We start from the raw sequence: 20,013 nt of genomic DNA on the forward strand, positions 1-20,013 counted from the left end.
GATAAGATAATTTATATCTTTTAAAAAACAATGGTGGATCTAGGGGTAAATTTTGTAGGGATATCGAAATTTCTTTACCATATATATCGAAATTAGAACGATCAATCATTTTAATAGCAACGCACCGTCACATTACGATGTGCTCCTAAGTTGGTCAATGGTTCGACGATATCTTGAAGCCTCACTTTAATATCATCAAGCATGTTAAAAAGTGCCAGGCCAACTAACCTTTTTAGAAGCATTGGTGTTCTAAACCACCTTTTGATACGGCATAGGGATGAGAATGAGTGTTCATCGCATGTATTGATAACATACATTGTACAACAAATTCGGAGTAGAGCGTTAATCATTATAAAGTAGGGCGTAAATCATTAGATACACACCTTTGTCTTAACTTTCAAGAGTTTCGCAGTGTTTGGCAGCGTAAAGTTTATCTACGTTGCTTTGAGATTCCAATACTGTTGCCAGTAATTTATTTATTATTTGAGTCTCAAGTGGAATTTTTAGCATGGAATTTTTAGCGCCGTTCAAAAGATTACCAAATCTTTCTATTAGACTGTTGATGAAATGGGTTATGTTGTTCGGTGTCAGGATATATATAAATAAATAAAGGAATGCATAATAAGACTCTAAAATACTCTTTACAATCAAATATATTGTAGCTTTCTCGTCGTATTTCTTTACCACAAGCTTTTGATTTTTAAGTATAACTCGTTTGTTAAATTCGTGGACTCTGTGTCTATATACATTTGGTTGAATTTTTTCTTTGCTAATTTTTCCTTTGGCAGGTCAAAGCCTAATTGGCTTTGACTTTAAAGCATTAAAGGACAAATCAAAGATAAAGTTTCACATAGACAAAATAAGCCTATGAAAAAGTCAAATGACCTTACAGAAAAAATGAGAACCATTGTAAGATCTGCTGTATCTGTATCTTCAAACAACTTTCGCCAATGATAATGATAATGATTAACAAATCTACAAAGAACTATAATACAGCATCATGACTTTCGACCAATCTTGTTTGGAACAAATGCTTTAGTCTATGACCAAGAAATTAAGCTAATGCATTATTACAGTTAGGACATGTATTCTGGAAAATCTTGTCATCTTTTATCTAACATGAGAAACTTCTTTAAATGACAGAATATTAGATGTTATTATGAGGCTGCTGTTTAGTTTGTATTTTCCTTGTCTTTGGAAATAGTTTTCAAAGTAAATTTTAGAGATGGATGCCAATTTTAGACTCTGTGTGAAATTTAAAAAAAAACTCTAAAGTAAAATTTCGAATTTCTAAAGCAACCTACTTAAATACAATTCTATGCCATGCTCTGCATCTCTGCATGCTCTGCATCAATATTCAAAATAATTGTTAATATTAAGTTGAATAAAAGGCTTTTACCTTTTATTCCGCATTGGAATTTTGTGGTCGAGATTTTAGGGATCTGTGGGGAGTCATTTTCCGCATGTATCCCCGTAGACACCTGTTTAAAAACTATTCAACTTTTAATTAAATCATAGTTAGCATGTCTATAATCAAAATAATATAAATATACCAAGATCAGTACCTGAAGAATAATGCATAGCACTGCAATATAAAGAGCCGTCTAATGACCTAAGTAACATATAAAATATTTGTCAGTTATAAATGAATATTAATAATATATAAATTACTAAAGACTAATTTTGAGTCAACAATTAAATTCGTCAACCAAAAACCGTGGTCTAAAAACCAATTCGTTAATCTATGGTAATTCCATTACATTTACCCGAAATACCCAGAGAATCCGGTGGAAACTATGAATATCGTATTACAATAACAATCATATGATACACCTCTACCATATGATCCAAACGAGCGAAGATACCATCAAACGAAAATGAATGACGTACCGAAGGAATCCCCAAGAGCAAGAGTAAATTTAATCACTTGCAAGTTACCCACGCGTTCCCCTCTACCTGTTTTGTGTTATATACCTTTTAATGCAAAATCTTTTAGAATTTTCAGTTTGTTTTGAGATATGGGTATCTCGGGTTAATAAAGATTATATAGGAAAAAATTAGTTGGTATTTGTGGTGTTCTTGTGGACTATTTACTTGGAGATCTAGTTTTTTTGTATAAATAAACATTAGAAATTAGGTAAGATAAAACGTTTTATCTATTGGTATTTAAGAAATTAATTTAGTTTTATAAAAAAGTACCCTGTCTGATAAAAACTTTTTATTACATATCTAGTTTCATTTATATTTTTATTATAAAAATAAATACACAATTATAAAAATATAAATTTTAATTATAATGTTTAATAAATCCAGTTTTTTAACTGATAATATAAAAAATATATATATTGCCTTTAATAAGAAAAACTACTGTGATAAAAAACACTCAAAGAAGCAAGTTAAGTTACTGCTAGAAATATATAAAACATAAAAGATTATTTGTATATTGTGTCAACGTTTTGGCTGTTCAGTTGGGGTCCTCAGGATACAAATATGTTAATAAAATGTTTTTTTAAGATGTTGAAAATAAGTATAATGTCAATAATTTAGAACTGAAAATACATAAACATATTTAAAATTTGAAACACACATTAGATAAAGTACCTAATTTATTGCTGTTATACTTTTATTATAAAATGATATTTTTTTAAAACAAATAAATCAATTATAAATATTATTTAAATTGGTTTTATATATTATTTTACTTTTTATACTATTAAATATTTTTATTTTCTTCCTTCATAATTGTCTAAGATAATTTCTATTATTATTAAAAAAAAATAAATAAAAACATAGAAACTCACATCAAGTAAAATATTAATTTAATATTAAAATGAATAAAGTTGGATGAGATCCAACAGGTGCGTTTTTGCATTATTTTCGTTTATGAATTTTTAATTATATTCTGTGTTTACGTCCTACTATTTTTCTTTCAAATATCTGCAAAAAATACTTTTTGATATATTTAAAAGTAAATATCTTTGTTAAACAAGATAATAAGTTTTGAGATATTTCATCAACAATTAATCGCGTTAGCATTACCACAAATTCTGTTTTTATCGATTCACAAAAATATCCTCTCTCTCTCTTACCTATTTTCTTTTATTTACTTACTTATTAACTTTAGTTCCATGATAATGATTATATAAATTATCCACACATAAGCTTCAACCGATTTTTGATATCTTACCGTTTAATTTTCTGGTAAAGATTTCATCGGGTCATAAGTCTTCCTACAAATGAAAAAATCAAATTTAGATTTCCATTTTTCTCGATTAGTTAATCTCTACAAGCTCAGCAGCTTTAAAAAAAGAACTGAATAATTAGGTGACAAAGTAAACATCTTTAGGGGTTTATGTATTTATACCGTATACTTACTAAAATATATTATCATTGGTAATTGCATTTATTTGAATAAACCATAGTATTACACGAAAATCCTATAGATTTCATACCAACACGTTATATGCCACTAAAGTCTTAAATATTTATTAAGACTTGAAGTTAAATATTTTAAGTTAATTAAGTAATTACTTAGATTAATAGTTGAGAAGGTCAAAATTATTTATTAAAAAGTATTAATAATAAATGCAAAAGGGCTGTTAAATATCTAATAATAAAAAGCATTCTTTTATTTAGAAATAAATGTTATTTTTTAAATATAAGTCATTGCTTTTCCAAAAATATTTGACTGAAATTAAAATTTTCGTTTTCCTCATTATCAAAATATGATATTCATAGTTTTAGTTTCATCCAGTTCTCCTCTTCCAAATATTTGAAAAACACTTAAAAAAATTGTGAAACTTAACTTAACTGCATTCTTTTATTAAAAAAAATCCTAATTTAAGTCTGAGGGTATGACATTTTCCTGTTAAAGAGAAAAGTTAAATTTTTAATTATATAGCTTTTTTTTACTCTTCACTTTAATTTTATTTTACGACTTACGATTTTTGCTTTATTTTAAAACAACAGATTAGGAGATAAGAATTATTTATTCAACTGAATAAATCGTAGATAAAATATTTAAATCTTTTATAACCGAAATAAAAATGTTCATTTTAAACCCCTTAAATATATGGTTTAAATGTAAAATTTTGTTATATACTCATAAACCAAAGCACTAGTTTTCGTGATCACTGCTACATGCTTCAAAATACACAAATAATTGTAATTTATACTACAAATGACCTCTTTTTCGGCAAAAAAAATAAAAGCATGGGCAATTAACTCAACAATAAATATAAATTATCACATTGCAGGCAGGTACAATACACATTAAATAATTAAGCTTTGATTATTATTGCAAAACCCTGTTAAATTATGGAAAATGTGTTATTTTAATAGACCGCCATTAGGTCGATTCCTTGCTGACTAATTTGTTAATTTTTTTCGTCCTTTAACTATGAATCATTTGCTTCGGCGCGTTAATATTGACAATACATAAAGTGAGAAAAAATATCCAATCCATTCCTCTAAAAAAAATATCTTTAAAAAAAAGTGAAAATCCCGTACTGAATGGAATAAAGGCTTTTCTTAGAACTTACGGGAAATCCTTAAGATTGAAAATAATTAATTATTGTCCGGGAGCTAAAAATAAAACAATCATATTAGAATAAAAGCAAAAGTGATTTGTAATGACATCATTTCACGTGTAATTTTTTTAACAAGGTTGAATTTACCATGGCAAATTCTTTGTAATTATTAATTGAACTAAACGGTTATATGAGAAATTCTGCACAACATAAACAAAAAACTAATCAAGTTATTATATATAATGATGTATGAAGATTAATAGAAATTACACGTTGAGATAAGAGGAAAAAAGATTGAGGAAGGTCGACATCTTTCAGACAACCGACCTAATTTATTTAATTTTATACCAAAACGGATTGAGATTTAAGTAATTTCTTATATATTTTATTGCTGTATTTTTTTAATTACTATATTTTAAATTTTTTGAAATAAATTAGGAGATCTTTTTGGTTATGTAAATACGCAAATACGTATAAACTTGGGAAATTATTGTTAATGATAAATTTAAATTTAAACATTTAAGTAAAATATTTTTAGTTTCTGAGATAATTTTTTTTTTTCACAAAAATGTAATAACTTTATCAGGTGGAATTTTGTTTTCAAATTAAGAAGTAAACAAGTCCGGATGATGTTTATTATGTTTAGTAGTACCTACTTTGCTATCATCTATACAGTTGTCATCACATCTACAGCACATCTATACAGTTGTGGTCGTATTTCATTTTTTATTAAAATTATGCCGCATAATTTTTCAAATGAGGAACTAATGGACATGTTACTGGCATACGGGGAATCAAGACAAAACAGTGTGGCTGCAGCTAATCTTTATGCACAAAGGTTTCCTCATAGGTATCATCCGTCGCGTGAAGCTTTTTTGTGTGTGGTTTAGCGGGGTAGAGAAATTGGAAATTTGCGGCCGAGGCCAGGGCAACATAGTGGAGCCATTAGACCTAGACGCATTTTAAATCTGGAAAATTTGATTTTAGATATCATCGAACAGTGGCGAAGCGTACGAGTAGACAAGGTAGACACTGTCTATACAAAATTATCCAGTTATTTGTCATTCATTTATTACGTAATTATTTCATGTAATTGTTGAATTACAATTTAAAAAAAATTAACACAGAACGTAGTCGCTCCTTACTATTATTATATAGTATCTAAAGGGCTATAATATCTATTTATCTATAATATCTAAGGCGCGCCCCGCCTCACGCACCAATTAAAATAAAAATGCAGGGCTGACACCCAATTATTATATGCGAGCCCCAGAAAGACACATTGATATTTGTCTTCCGAAATTTAGAGCAATTAATCGAACCATATACGCATCAAGCAGGTGGCAGAGGTCCCGCCGCATCAGCATTCTGCCTATTACGTCCTATGCAAAATTTACTCGCGGGAAAGACATTCAAGCTTTTGTCTATCGAAGTCGACCAGCTATTTTATTATGCTGTTGAAGAGCATTATTGTTTATGGACACGCTTGATCTGGTCTGCGGTTTTTTTAGTGGTTATTTATGAACGACTGTTCGATATTGGCAATTGTATTTGAGTTGTGTTTTTATTTGTCTGTAATTAAATTTAAAATAATGGATATTATGGATTTATAAGTTATAGTTATACCTATGTTGTGTTTTTTTGTAAGCAGTATTTATTTTTATTTATCTATCTTTTTATGCTAGTAGTAATTATTTTTTTCTTTTTTATATTACTACATAATTTTTCTCTTTGAGTTAATATTTCATGCGCTTTCATTCTCTATTTCATTAAAATGAATAATATTGAATACACATTTTTTGCTAATTAACGATTTTTATTGTTTGTCTACCCGAAAAAAAAGTTCACGCTTCGCCACTTTCATCGAAGGAGCATCCTGACATAAGCACTAGAACAATTGCAACGCAATTTGGATTATCACCAGTCACAGTTTGGCGAATTTTAAGGCATGAATTACTGTATCCATTTCACGTCCAAAGGGTACAAGCTTTACTTCCAAGGGATCATGCGCCTCGAGTAAACTTTTGCGAGTGGTTGTTACATCAGCAGCAGTTAAACCCAAACTTTACCAGGAACATTTTAGCTACGGATGAAGCAATTTTCACACGCAATGGTATTCACAATTTTCGCAACACGCATTTTTGGGCAGTTGAAAATCCGCATGCCATTCGGCGAACAGACTTTTAACAACGATTTTCAGTAAATGTGTGGGCTAGAATTGTAAGCGGAATACTTACTGGCTCTTTCATTTTAAGTAATCGTCTAACTGGTGCTCTTTATTTACAATTCTTGCGACAAAATTTGTGTGACGGCATTAGGATCGAATGTGCCCCGAACGATGGATAGGCCGAGGTGGTCCAATTGGATGGCCTCCTCGATCACCCGACCTTAATCCGCTTGACTTTTATTTTTGGGGCCACCTAAAATCTCTGGTGTATGTAACCGAAGTTGACAATGAACAAGAATTAAGAAATCGGATATTTGCTGCCGCCGAGGAAATTCGACTACAACCTGGATTAGCTGCTGTCTGCAACTCTTGGATTAGGCGTGCTCAATTATGTATTGAAAGTCATGAAAATAACTTCGTTTAACACTTACTATAATAGTTAAATAAACATTTATTTTGGAGAATTTACGTTTTTTTTAAATTTTAATTAATCAGTCGTTTATCTCCGTAACTAAAACTATTTTACTAATTTTTTTTTCATTATTAGTCATTTTTTATTAACTAACCCAATCTAGTTTTAATAGCTAATACTGAACCAGTAATTACACCTTATATTTTACGGGTTAACTTTAAACATTTGAATGATAATATTAAAGTTATTAGCAAGTTTACATACGATCTATTATTCTAATAGCTTTTCTACTAGTTAAATCATTATAAATACTTAAAAATGACCTTTATTAAGTTGCAAAGCTAGTAAATATTTCTTAAAATACATCTTAAAAATTTTTAGTGATAGGCTAACCAGATATATCGGTAATTTATTATATATTTATATGATTCATCATGATGCTGCGTTATAAGAAAAAGATCTCTGAAACATGGCGCTGTACCGAGGTGAGATTGAAATTATTAAATCTATAATTCAAATTATGAACAGCATTACGAATAATTAGTCTCTTTAAGTTTTGTTCCGTTTATTTATTCCGTCCTTTTATTTAAAAATCCTGCAAAATACATAAGCCTGCGCATGTTCGTCTTTAGCCATCCAATATCCCGGTCCCAACCAGATACACTCAAATTAGGATTTAGTTTTGAATTATAATTCATTAAATTGATGCTCGTGTTGTAATCAAAAGATTAATAAAATTGCATATTGTCAGCAAACGCCTGCATCTTAGAACACTTGAGTTAATTAAAAATATCTGCAGCATAAATTTTAAAGCATATATTGTAAAGGCTCCAAAGTAGTACCTTGAGAGATACCGCAAGTAATAATTAGTTATTCAGACTTTATTTGATATTTATTTGACGACTATGTATATTTTCAAACACAAATAAAAATTTATTTAATATTAAAACCGTAGTATTTAAGGTTTGCACACAACAAATTATGGTTGATGGTGTCAAACAATTTAGAGAAATCCAATAAAACCAATAAGCTATGCCTATTTTTATTCAAGACACATATAAAGCCACATTGCGTGATCAATAATTAGACATCTGATTGTAAAGAATTAATTCAAAAATTTTAGAAACTTCAGGCAAAATACGTATAATACAAATATCATTAATTAATAGTTGCAGGAGCAGACATTTTGAGCTAAGATAAGATGTAAGTATCTTCTAAGTTAACCTTTGACTTTTCTTCATTTTAAATATATTAAATTTTCTTATGACATTATTGAAAAGTATATTAAATACAGGTGTAAAGGTTTGTGGACAAAAAATAGATCTCCGAACATTAACATAAATCTATTCAAACTTTTTATAAGCAGTTGGACATTTAAAAGTTCTTGCCTAATTTTTTTAAGCCTAAGTCGCTAAACATATTTTATTTTTAGAAAATCTTTCTAGAACATTTAATTTAAAATTGAAACGTGGTGATCCTACCTCAGATATTTTTTATCAAAACCGTTTTGGAAAGTAAAATTTCATTCTCTTTTGTCTGAATATTTGTAGAATATTTTATTTATTAAACATTTCAGATGTTTATTTATTACTGTATAAATACATCATTTAAATTTATTTAAAAAAAAATTTCTAATGGCCTAGATACTGGTATTTTTTCTACCCTTTATAATCTTTATTGCTACTAAATATTTTATAAAAAAAACTATTTTAATATCATAAAATATTGATAGAAGTTTTGTTCTCTCATATAAATAAATAGATATAAGCATATATTTCCAATTACAGGAAAATCCAAAGCTAATACTAAATATAAGACAAGTAATTAACTAACTTACGTAATTAAGCAGCTATTAAGTAATTAACACAATATAAAAAAGAAAGGAAACTTTTTTTATAAGAAAAACTAATGCTGTTGAACAAATGACGACTAAAAATGAAGTTAATTTATTCTCTCATTCTTATGTTCATTCTTAGTCATTTTTATGTTTTATCAAACTTAATAGCGTTTTAGTTAGATCATCATTTATAATTTAGCTGTTTTTAAGGAAAATATAAAATAGTTTAAATCTTCTGAAGGAACATCATTAACGAAACAGGATTTCTGTGGCTATCTAACTTTTGATACCTTAAGTTTTTTATGCTTTTTTTGATTTTTTTCCTTTAACAGTTTTACAAAAGCTACTTATTCAAACATTATTTTATTCAATAGATTCCATGAGTTTCTTGATTAAGTGTACATAATTTCGTACTACACACACTTCAAAGTTATATCACAAATTAGGATCCCTTACAATAGATCTTTAATTTTTCTTTCAAAATTGAAGACAATATGGCTGATTATCATTTTGTTTGTTCTGGTTATCTGAAGACGATAATTCTACAAGAAATATTAAAATTATTTATTTACCTAAATATATAATTATCTAATCATATCTACCTAAATATAATGAATTGAATATAATGAGGCAAACTTATTTACAAAACAACTTATCAATAAACAAAATCATTTAATTATTCATGAACCCAATTTTGCAAAAACGATTGATTACCAAACTTAATGTCCTTTTGCGTCATTCGGGGAGCATATTTTATTTGTAACCTTAAGAGAAGGACTTTTCTCACGTGAATAAATATCATCTTGATTTTCAAAAAAATATTTTTTAATTGCATCCGTTTTACGTAACTTTAAAGTTTTTTTTTATTGGTCAATTAAAATATTTCAGAGAGGCATGGCCATAATTAACATTATTACAGGATATGTATACAACTGGTTAAAAGAAAAAAAGTTAAATGTATTATGAAACGTATACGTTATAACATAAAATTTCTCAGTCCTTCCTTATAGCAACCTATAGATAAGAAATACACCATAGATAACATATAATCAAACCCTTTTATTATTTTAAAACCATATTTCTGTCTTATTCTATACTTTCATAATGATTATTTCTTTTTTAGATGCCATGGCATTCAAATGGTCAATTTTTCTGATGACATGCAACAGTGCGTTTATCCTTGCTTACACACACGTGAAAACGGGTAGGTAATAGTTTTTACGATAAATACACATAGATCCTGTTTATATATTTACTATACCTAAACCATATGACATAACGTAATATACCTAATTAAATATATATGTGACCTAGACAATGGTAAAATATTTGACCTTTTAACGATTTGGCTATTTTTAGCAAGTATACGCATAGTTTTTTTATTGATACTGCTATTATTGCATGTCTATTTAAACTAATGGAAATAAATAATTTATTTTATATAAGTATCCATGAAGAAGTGAAAAATAATCAATGTGTGAGGTTACTATTTCCAAGACTAAATAAAGAAATATTCTGAGTATATTGTTATAATATTTTAAGTATCTCATTTATTTCGCCTTTCGCTATTAATTCAGAATAATTAAAATGTGATAGCTATAACTCACATAGGGAATATTTGCGTAATAGTTCAAACGTATAAACTTCTATGCAACTCAGAACGAAAATCATATTTTAATTCATTCCCTTGATAATATTTCGTCAGTTCCATATTAATAAGATAACATTAAAATATTTTAAGTATGTATATCGGGTGGTAGATCTTTTTAAATTACTGCTAAGATCAGATATGTAGCTACGCAGTAGTTGGTATCTGGAATGAATACATGAAATGATTTTATTGACAATTGTATAGGCAACGAATTCCTTCACTAATCATTCACGCAATATTTGAAAATTTTTGAAGAAGTAAAAAATAGAAATATAGAAATCTTTTAAATGTTATGTTAATAAATATATGAAGAAACGTTAAAATACGTTAGTTATTCATTTATGACTTTTCTTTTACGACTTTAAAACTCAGCGTTTTAACATACAATTAGATCTTATGTCGTACAAAATTCAATGTTTTATTCACTATTTAAATAATATTAACCTTTGATCTACACCCATAATAATAAAAATAATAAATGCCTATTTATTCTTACCGATAATAAGATTTAATCACGAGGTCTTATTTGTCACAATAATGTTTGCGCAAATTACTAGGATTAGCGTGCTTAGCTGAAATTGTTTTTACTTTTCTTAAAAAGTGGTAAAAGACTAGTAGGATTTTTATTATTAGTAGTGCCAGGTTAGGATATCAAGATGCTCTATTCAGCTGTAGTTAAAAACTATATTTTATAATTGCTTTAATATTCTTATTAAGTATAAGGCATAAAGTACCAAATTACAGTTTTTATTAAATTTTTGCAAAAATGCAAATATCAAATTAATTTGTAATGTAATACAGGGTATCCTAAATAAAATTTGACAGTTTTGAAAATCACCAAATATAATTTCCTAATAATTGGGTACAAAAAAATTATAATTTGAAGCACTCACGGGTTGGGTGATATTAGTAGTCACTTAAGACACTTCACATGTATACATTATATAAATTATATAATAAGATATTTACTAATTTTTTAGTTATTGTAAAATTCATTTTATTTTTTATATAATTAATAAGTTTTTCAACAACTTACCATCCATAAGCCATTTATAGTTTTATTACTGTAATCATTATTTACAAATGAATATAAAGAGGCAGAGAATGTCATGGAATTATTAAGAAGGTCATAAAAAGTCTTTTAATAATTCCATAATTCTTAATGTCTTAAAGGGATATGTAACTTAATTTTAAATATTATAAGGAAAAAATTTATAGGAGTTTATTAATTTGTAAACATAAGCAACAAGAAGCCCTCCTCATAGTGGTAGTAGTAATGGTGGGGTGATAGTATCTAGCGGGTAGGACTAAAAGTCCCTTTTCACCAACCCCTGAAATCCTCCTAGTCTCCCTAAGCAGGTGACCCGTCTTATCGATAAAGGAGAGTAAGCGTTTCCAGTTAAGGTCCTTTAGTTCCTGGCAGGAAGGGCGAACCCGTAATTTCTCTCGTGATCCTAGCACGTCCTTCGCATTCTCCTATAAAATGATATGCCGCCACAACTATGGCACAGCGGGCTGGGCACTACGCCTAAGATATCCAGATATTGGTTGAGTCTACAGTGACCTGTTAGGACTCCAGTCAGGTCTGCTATAATCCCTCTATGCCGTGACAGCAGCCATGCTATTTTAGCTTTTGTTGGATTTGATTGCAGCTCTCTTTCCTGTCGATAATCGCTGTTTATACTTCAATTTTCTCTAGTGTTTTCCCATGCCCAGTTATCCAGGATATGGAAAATGTGTCTCTTACTTAGTCCAAGGCAGAGCTCGGGGCTGATCGCAAGAAGAGATGATGTGAGCTTGGCAAATTCGTAAGCTCGCTCATTGCTCTTCACAACGCTATATTTCAATACAGTCTTCGTCCTACCCAACGTGGCCACCACATTCCTGTACTCTTGAACCAGCTTGGAACTGATCTTGGCTGCTTGGATAGCCTTTAAGACAGACTGGCTGTACGAGTAAATGATTATTTTCGTTTCCGCATCCTCGTTAACTTCTTTTTGTACCTCCAGAATGGAGAATACCTCCGCTTAAAAGACTGTCGAATATCATCAAGCAAAAAAGCTTATCCTCGACCGGTGTCCCTACGATACACCCCAACTCTTGACAGCCATGTGTGGATAATTTTTGAGCCGTCTGCGTACCATATTTACAAATCTTTTCGAGATCGCTTATTATGTCGACTCTGAAGGAACCTTCTAGGTATACAGTATCCTGGTTTTGCATTGAGAGGCAGCAGAATTGGCATTTGCTTCTCCACTAGTTTGTTGAGGGATATATACCTTGCTATCACCGGCTGATGTTGCTATATAGAGCTATCCTTCATTCTTACATAGGATGCCAGCGCCTTCCTCTGAATCCACAGTGGACGTTCCGGCAAATCCAGGATGATGTTTAGCGCTTCATTTGGTGTGGTTCTCATCGCACCTGTAATGCCGAGAACGGCCAGACTTGCCAGTCTTTAAGCATTTAAAGCCTTGCTTGTTGCCATCCACCAAACCACCGAGCCGTTTATTGCTCTAGAACTGATCACAACAGTATATAAAACAGGTAAAAACACAAAGTCACGGTCTCATCAAATCCATATAATTTTTTAAATGCTACACGCTCCTATTATTTTTATATTCGCTTATTCGCTCCTATCGCATCGGCCTAAAAAATACATTAAGATATTTTTCACAAAAAGAATGCTTATAAAACTCATTACCTAGACCTACACAGATCACATTACAACTAACAACAAAAGAAAAGCTAGGTTAAGTTAACAATTCCCACCATAGATAAAAATATATGCTTAAAAAAATAAAAAAGTAAAAATGAAAAATGTCACCAGTGGGGAACGATCCAACAACCTTTAGATTTACAGGCGCGCGTCTTACCCATAGGCCACCAAGTAACATGATCAAAAATGGGAAACAATCCGAACTATACTAATATGTGTAAATATAAGTAAACAATCTTAACAATAAAAACTAAAAATATCTAAAATCGAAAAAGAAAAAAAGAAGAAAAGACTTTTTAAGAGAGGTTGTTATAAATGAGGTGAGGTTCAAACGTGAAAATATCGTTCACACACACAAGGACAGGGCTCTTCTTAGCTTTAGTTATTTCCATTTTTTCTAACAAGTCCAGTTTTTTGCCTCTTGAGCACTCATGCAAAATATCCGCTCCCTGAGTTAAAGAAAAACCATATGAGGAGGCCAATAATGATTTGCAAACGCCGACTTAGTTTCGATCATGTCAGTATCCCTATACCTGTCCACCAAACTTGTATGTTCCTTTATGCTGGTGGAAATTTTTCTCCCCGATTGCTCTATGTAAATGGCATTACAGTCATTACATCTTAATGAATATACCCCTGATTTTGAAAAGAAATCTGCCTTATCTATTGTACTAACTAGCTGACTTTTTAAACAGTTTGTAGTTTTAAAAGCAATTGTAAGATTTGTAGACTTGAAAAACTTTGCAAGCTGAAAAGAAATATTACCAAAAAATGACATTGATCTAAAAAGATTTTTGGGTTCGGGTGACTTTGTTAATGTAAACAAAGATCCTACTAGCTCTTTTTTCTCCAAGGTTAAACAAACCCTTGATAGGTGTAATCTGACTTTTTTCATACTAGGAAAGAAAAATTATACCCTATGAATCCCAGAAGTCCTCTCCTCTACAGCCTTTCTAAAATCCATAAACCCAATCTCCCTATTAGGCCAGTAGTATCGTTTGTAAACTCACCTTGTTACAACTTGTCAGCCTGGTTAAATACCACACTCAGAGATGTAACTGGTTTCAGAAGTACTTATTCCACAAAAAATTCAGTAGAGTTGACAAATTTTTTAAAAAATATCTGCATACCAGAGGGTTCAAAACTAATTTCTCTGGACGTTAAGAACTTATTTCCAAGCAGTCCACCTGGTGATTGCCTTGAGCTAGTCAGGTCCCTTTTGCTTAAGTCACCGCTTGACAGATTTATTGTTGATGATCTTTTAACACTTCTCAAGCTAGTACTTGATCAGAATTTTTTCGTTTTCAACAACAGGTTTTTTAGACAAGTTACTGGACTAGCAATGGGGTCTTGTCTCTCTCCTCTTCTCAGTGAGATTTTTATGCACCATTTGGAGAAAAGGATTGTCAATGGGAAGTTTGGTGCTTTTCTCACTGTATATAGGGATACGTGGACGATATTTTTGTGGTATGGAATGGAAATGATCTGGAATTGGCGGATTTCCTCATTTTTATAAACTCTCTTCACGCAAATATCTCGTTTACTATTGAAAAAGAAAGAGATGGAAAGTTACCTTTTCTTGATATTCTTATTTCAAAAAATACCAACAAACTTGAATTTGAGATCTACCGCAACCCCACCACTACGGCCAATGTCATCCAATACCCTCAAACAATACCTCCTCAAACTCCCCATATTCCTACAAATTTGCCTCTTTTAATTCCCTTTTCTATCGCCTTTTCAACATTCCCCTTTCTAGAGAAGCTTTCCTTGATGAACTAAATATAATTAAACATATTGCTTTTAATAATGGTTTTCCACTTGATATAATTAATCGCCTTTATTCTAAATTCTATAATAAATACAAACTTACTTACAACTTAATCCATCTTAATAATGAAAATAGCCATCTTTTTAGATCAATGTCATTTTTTGATAATATTTCTTTTCAGCTTGCAAAGTTTTTCAAGTCTACAAATCTTACAATTGCTTTTAAAACTACAAACAGTTTAAAAAGTCAGCTAGTTAGTACAATAGATAAGGCAGATTTCTTTTCAAAATCAGGGGTTTTGAAATATATTCATTAAGATGTAATGACTGTAATGCCATTTACATAGGGCAATCACGGAGAAAAATGTCCACCAGAATAAAGGAACATACAAGTTTGGTGGACAGGTATAAGGATACTGACATTATCGAAACTAAATCGGCGTTTGCAAATCATTTATTGGCCTGCTCACATGGTTTTTCTTTAACTCAGGGAGCGGATATTTTGCATGAGTGCTCAAGGCAAAAAACTGGACTTGTTAGAAAAAATGGAAATTACTAAAGCTAAGAAGAGCCCTGTCCTTGTGTGTGTGAACGATATTTTCACGTTTGAACCTCACCTCATTTATAACAACCTCTCTTAAAAAGTCTTTTCTTCTTTTTTTCTTTTTCGATTTTAGATATTTTTAGTTTTTATTGTTAAGATTGTTTACTTATATTCACACATATTAGTATAGTTCGGATTATTTCCCATTTTTGATCATGTTACTTGGTGGCCTATGGGTTAGACGCGCGCCTGTGAATCTAAAGGTTGCTGGATCGTTCCCCACTGGTGACATTTTACATTTTTACTTTTTTATTTTTTTAAGCATATATTTTTATCTATGGTGGGAATTGTTAACTTAACCTAGCTTTTCTTTTGTTGTTAGTTGTAATGTGATCTGTGTAGGTCTAGGTAATGAGTTTTATAAGCGTTCTTTTTGTGAAAAATATCTTAATGTATTTTTTAGGCCTGATGATGCTCCGATAGGAGCGAAACACGTGTAGCATTTAAAAAATTATATGGATTTGATGAGACCGTGACTTTGTGTTTTTACCTTTGTGTTGTTTTATTTTCGTTTGGTCTCATAGAGAAAAAATGGATGAAACGTTTCTACAACAGTATATAGCTAATGTAAGATGTTGGGCTTTATACTCCATTTCCTAACATGATGTTTACATCACATTAACTTGCTATCCAGGTATATGACTAAGTAAGACCTCTAGCTTCATTTGCAGAGATTTCTGGTATATTATTGGCGGGCTTAGTCTTGCAAGATCTTCTTTTCATGAAAAGCATGAGCTTTGTTTCGTCAGCATTGACAGAGAGGCCCATTTATACGTACCTTTGGATGCTGCTTCATGCGCTCTGCATGTAATTAGATACTTTTTCAATAAATTCCTCTACTGTTACAGTTTCTTCCTCTCTATCTGATCTGATAAAGCCGAATTGTAGCCGACGAAAGTTGCCGTCGCGGGCTTTTCTGGATAGCCGACCCCTAGACTCTCCACTACTCTACAGATAGAGAAGACTTTCCAGAGTCATCTTTCGGTTGACCTGCGGGTTTTGGCCGCTTATTGGGCCTTTCCTGTGGCATTTCCTTATGTGTTCCAAGGGCGTTTACTAGTGACATTCGATTAGAAAGTCAGTAGTATGTATGTGACATGAATGTATGCACCTCCATTAAATTCAGTCCAGTGTGCCTGATTCGTGGCAAAATGAAGTCGTTCAGGATAATGACATCAAAAAGCTCAGGACCTGTTAAAGATCTATGACTAGCAAGGTTGCTATATAGTTATAGACGCTAGTCCCCTTCTGTTACGTTGACTGAAGAGTCTATAGCCTAACTTCTATTCAATCCGTCCCAAGATCTATTTTTAATTTGGAACATATTATTTTAAATCCTTAATTTTTGCTATTTTAAACACAGGTAGTTAATATAGATTATAAAGATCGCCACAGATGAAACATAAAAATCCAGACATATAAAAAACTTTATATTTATTTAAAGGCCTTATTATAAAAAAAATAGTATTTTATAGCTAAATTTATATTTCCATATTGTATAAATTAATCTTCAAAAATTAATCACTATTTCTATTAATTAGAATCAGAAGATTATGAGTCTGCATTTATAATTAGTGACTCTACTGGAATTTTCTTTATTGCATCCATAGTCCACATTCGGTACTCTTCTTCAAAAACCTAACCTATTGCCCCTTTCCAATTTTTAGTGGTAACAATATTTAAAGCTTCGGCAAATACGGGTCTAAGATCAGAAAATTTAAATATAATATTTTTCTTTCCGATTTCATTTTTTATTTGAGCCCATATCAGCTCTATCGGATTAACAGAAATTGGTATTTCTGGTCGCTAAATATGCCGACATATTCTTTTTGCGTTATTGCACTTACATTATTATCTATTCTAATTTTTCTTCTTTACTGTAACCGATTCCGACAATGATGAAAAGGAAACCTGAAAACCAAAAATGTCAAATAATAACATTTCAACTGAAATTATAATATTTTTCAATGTAAAATTTTATAGTTTTAATTTCAGAAGAGAAGACCAATTTTTATCTTAATATAAAGTGTATTTCATTAAAGATTACCATAATTCATTTTTTTTTAACTTTATAATGTCCCTGTATTATATTTTATATTATTTCCTGGTGATTTACGATAGAAACTTTTTTAACTAGAGTAACATTTTTTATTAATTATTTATATAATTTCTCAGCTTCCGGTAATGAATCTTATTAACATAGTCATGCCGCTCTTAAACTGTGTAGGTATAAATAGTCACATGTGAGGTGCTGAAGAATTTTTATTGTTTGACATTCATACCTGCATATGTTGCTATGAACTGAGGCATCTTGAATAATATAATATGTCTTACATAGGATTGGAATGATCCAGCTTATGAATATTGATACAGCAATGTCTTACAGACTGCAACTCTTATCAGAAATATAATATTACACGGATTGTAGGTCAATAGTTAGATTCTAAGTTATAATTATACTACTAACATTAATATAAGACTTTAATATCGATTATTAGATTTAGACATTAATATCGATCAAAATTATTAAAAAATAAATTACTCATATATGAGCCTTTGGGAATACTTCGTGATATTCATGCTTCTAGATTTGAACTATGTGAGCTCTGCCTGTGAAAAATCCTAAATTTGTTTAATTGTTTATAAATATATATACCCATATTTCTAATGGTCAACCTTTTTGTATAATACGGAGCACTATGTTTATGATATATACATTAGCAAGCTTTAAAAAATAATAAACGTCAGAATATGATGCTTATTATTAACGATTTGAGATGTGAATTTTAATAATAAAAATATTTAAGAAAAAATAAGAAAAATAGAATAAATATTCGATTTTAACATCAAATAATATTTTTTGGACTTGACTCGTATATCTTTATGAAATAACTTATTTGATTAGTTCATTAGCACTAATGTAGTATTTAATCACTATTACTAATAATATATTTTTAGAAACCCATTAAAGGTATTTTATTATATTTAATTCTAATTATAATATTTCTTATTTACTCGCATAACAATAAGCCTTTATTTACCAAAATTAAATTGTAAAAGATATTAAATTCAAGTAGATATAATTTCCATTCAACGTCACGTCAAAATATTGTTTTATTAATTGTTTGTTTAAATACACTAGCTCATTAATATAACCAATATTTATATTTATTTATGCTAATTGAAGGGTGGTAACATTACCGACAGTGACTGAAAACAAGTCTTATTAAAATGTTTGCTGTATATATGTTTACAGATTTACAATACGAAGTTGGAGCTTCTTTGTATCTTCTAACTTCTTTTTCTTTCTTTCTCTTAAAGAAATTATTTGAAACACGAAGACTCTAGATTGTACTTATTGATCATATTATCTATACGAAAAAATTAATCTATAGATAAGAAAACATAAGATATTTCGTTGTTATTTATTTAGAGTATTTTTATTAGAGAATCATAGAAGAAAGAAAGACAAGTTTATAATTAACATATAAAGATGCTGGAGCTGTTGTTTGAATTAAACGTGCTATTTAAAACATAGAATGCTCTATGGCACCCATATGAACTGTTATATATATTGTAGGTGTTCCATATAAAAAATTTCCTGATCATAATCAAGATTTCACATACGAAATCTTCACATTTCTGTATATTTTTAATTTTGTTACGCCCACCTTACTTTTCTGACGCCCTGTATATGCATAACAATTTTCTATTCTCTCTTATTTTTTTATTGCAATCTCTCACGCCATAAGGTGGATTATGATAATGTAATATTGTATTTTATTTTTGGAGAAGTTGTCTAGTCTCCCTCTATAGGAATAAAAAAACTGGTTAATTGAGCTTAATCACGAAACATACCGATAAAACCGAATTATACGGTATCATTTTTAAAATTGGAATAATAACAAAGATATATTGTTCAATATGGACCAGTGATGTATAGATATGAAGATTATTAAAAAAGCCAAAATGACTATTTGGCAAAAATTATTGGCCAACCTTGGAAATGTTGACTTTCAGGAAAATAAATAAAAATAATTCTGTAGAATATTGTAAAATTTTTATAGTTATCCGAAAAAAATCTACAACTTGTGTAAAATCTAAATTACTAAAAAATTTTTTTTCACTTAGAATATCATACGTAAGTATTTAAAACATATGTACTTAACTAGAGTCACCACGTTTCAATTTGTTGCTAATTTAAGACGAGACTTTAACAATATTAATTAAAAATATAAAAAACTTACTATTATAGTAGCATCCAGTCAAATCACTGATATAGTATACCGGCCCGGCAACGAAGGTGCGAAAATCAATGTATTAA

At 29.9% G+C, this 20,013-nt stretch overlaps 1 protein-coding gene across 1 annotated transcript in view; it reads left to right on the plus strand.

Moving 5' to 3' along the window:
• The first annotated feature begins 1,995 nt into the window (after positions 1-1,995).
• The window catches only part of LOC126734191 (uncharacterized), a 42,468-nt gene continuing 24,450 nt past the window's right edge, over positions 1,996-20,013 (plus strand). The window contains exons 1-2 of the mRNA XM_050437732.1: positions 1,996-2,137; positions 10,069-10,149. Of these exons, the coding sequence (XP_050293689.1) occupies positions 10,074-10,149 (76 nt within the window). The 5' untranslated portion in view covers positions 1,996-2,137; positions 10,069-10,073. The remainder of the gene's footprint in view (positions 2,138-10,068; positions 10,150-20,013) is intronic.

Source organism: Anthonomus grandis, chromosome 3, assembly GCF_022605725.1.
Source record: "Anthonomus grandis grandis chromosome 3, icAntGran1.3, whole genome shotgun sequence".
In the NCBI taxonomy this organism is placed as follows: Eukaryota; Metazoa; Arthropoda; class Insecta; order Coleoptera; family Curculionidae; genus Anthonomus; species Anthonomus grandis.